Source organism: Meleagris gallopavo, chromosome 5 (assembly GCF_000146605.3).
Source record: "Meleagris gallopavo isolate NT-WF06-2002-E0010 breed Aviagen turkey brand Nicholas breeding stock chromosome 5, Turkey_5.1, whole genome shotgun sequence".
Taxonomy (NCBI): domain Eukaryota; kingdom Metazoa; phylum Chordata; class Aves; order Galliformes; family Phasianidae; genus Meleagris; species Meleagris gallopavo.
In genome coordinates this window covers 56,125,833-56,127,540 of record NC_015015.2, presented here as the reverse complement: position 1 = coordinate 56,127,540, position 1,708 = coordinate 56,125,833, and the positions used below count along the sequence as shown (strand labels likewise).

The window sequence follows — 1,708 nt, the reverse complement described above, 5'->3', positions numbered from 1 at the left end:
CGTTAGCAGGGGGACCCCGGCTGGAGCTGGCTGGGAGGGTCCCGTGGCCCAGCCCTGCGTTGCTCGAGTCCTGGCCTGGCTGCACCCCGCTGCTGGGACACACGGGGGGGGGGTGGAAGTTCACTGGGTGACCCAGAAGAGCCACTGCCCGCGTTGTCCGCATTGTGCCAGACCAAAAGTTCAGCCCCACGCTGAGACACAGAGAGGGGAGGAGGCAGAGGTGGCCCCGGGAGCAGCTTCTTGGGGGGGCTGCTGCCACCCACCGCCACGTGGGGGGACCCTGTGCCCATCGTCCAGGCCCAGAGCTGCAGACGGGGGCCGGGAGCGCCGGGAGCCCCCCCCGTGTGGCCAACAAACTCCATCTGTCCGGTGTGCAGGGAATGCTGAGCCAGCGATGGGACCCACCGGCTGGAAGCCAAAGCTGATGAACTCTGACTCATCCGGATGAGACGATGCTCGTGACGGACGCTGCCCCACAACGAACGGGGGCAGCAGTGAGTTTCCAGTACCGGGAACGTGTGAGTCCAGGGGGATGCCACCCCCAGTCTGCCCTCCCCGGGCAGGATGGGCGCCCAGGAGCTGCCCGAGCGCATGGAGCCGCTGATGGGGGATCGGGCCCCGAGGGGCTGCACGGGGTGGGCGGCCCCCCCAGAGGCTCCGGGCTGGCAGAGGCACATGGGATGAAAGCTGGGGGGGTCCTCCTGCTCAGAGCCCACCTGCCCAGGGCTGCTGCTCCACCAGGGCAGTGAGGGGGCCCGGATTGGTGTGGGGAGGGGGCTGCCGCTCGGGATGGCACCGGGAAGCAGCAGCCCCCTCCCCTCCCCGCCGCAGGGTGTCGGGGCCGCCTCGCACCCCTCCAGGCCGAAGCTCCCACTGCCGCCTCCCGATCAGTTCGAGGCCCCCAGGGGCGCAGGGGGTCCCATCCGCCACGCAGCGCCCTCAGACCACGGAGGCCACCCCCGAGACGGACGTCACCTTATTGTCCTCGGCCCAGGGCTGCAGGTTCTGCAGGGCGTACAGCGAGGAGTTGTGCATGCAGAGCGGGTCCTGCGGCAGCGGCTGGCTCAGGCTCTTCTGGAAGGCCTCCTGCTGCAGGTGCAGCATCAGCCGGTTGGCCTGCTGCCGCTCCGCCTCGCGCTCCTCCGCCGTCTGCCTCCTGCACACACGGCCCCGGGGGGTGAGGGTTGGGGTGTGGGGATGCACGGGGACGGCACCTCCGCTGCCTCGGCCCGGCCGGGACGCGGGCAAAGCAGCCGAGCAGCACCGGGAGGAGCTGCAGGTGAAGCCCCCTCCCCCCCCATTACCTCCACTTGGTGCGGCGGTTCTGGAACCAGGTTTTGACCTGCGCGTCCGTCATCTTGAGAGCTTTGGCCAGGGTGGCTCTCTCGGCCGACGCCAGGTATTTCTGGCGGTGGAAGCGCTTCTCCAGCTCGCAGATCTGCACGCGGCTGAAGGAGGTGCGCGGCTTCTTCCGCTTGGGCGGCGTGCGGTTCTGGTAGGGGTGCCCGATGCGCCGGGTTGCCGCGAAGGGCGAAAGCGCGGCTGTGGGCAGAGGGGGGTGAGCGGCTGTGCTGGGGTGGGGGGAGCACGGCACGGGCACAGCCCCCATCCCTCGCTTCAGCCGCCGGCAGGGAATGGGGGACAAGACCACCCTGCGGGGCGCTGCTCTCCGGCAGCACCGAGCGCAGGGCGGGATGAGCAGAACGGG

At 70.4% G+C, this 1,708-nt stretch overlaps 2 protein-coding genes across 2 annotated transcripts in view; one reads left to right on the top strand and one right to left on the bottom strand.

Annotated features, from left to right (window-relative positions):
- MDGA2 (MAM domain containing glycosylphosphatidylinositol anchor 2) overlaps window positions 1-1,708 on the top strand; it is a 375,704-nt gene that overhangs the window by 207,051 nt on the left and 166,945 nt on the right. The gene's annotated exons all lie outside the window — the stretch shown is intronic.
- Window positions 7-1,646, bottom strand: TLX2 (T cell leukemia homeobox 2). Its single transcript, XM_010712140.3, has 2 exons — window positions 1,305-1,646; window positions 7-1,156 (listed from the first exon to the last, which is right to left on the bottom strand). The coding sequence occupies exons 1-2, from the start codon at window positions 1,607-1,609 to the stop codon at window positions 940-942; spliced, it is 522 nt and encodes a 173-aa protein (XP_010710442.1). The 5' UTR covers window positions 1,610-1,646; the 3' UTR covers window positions 7-939.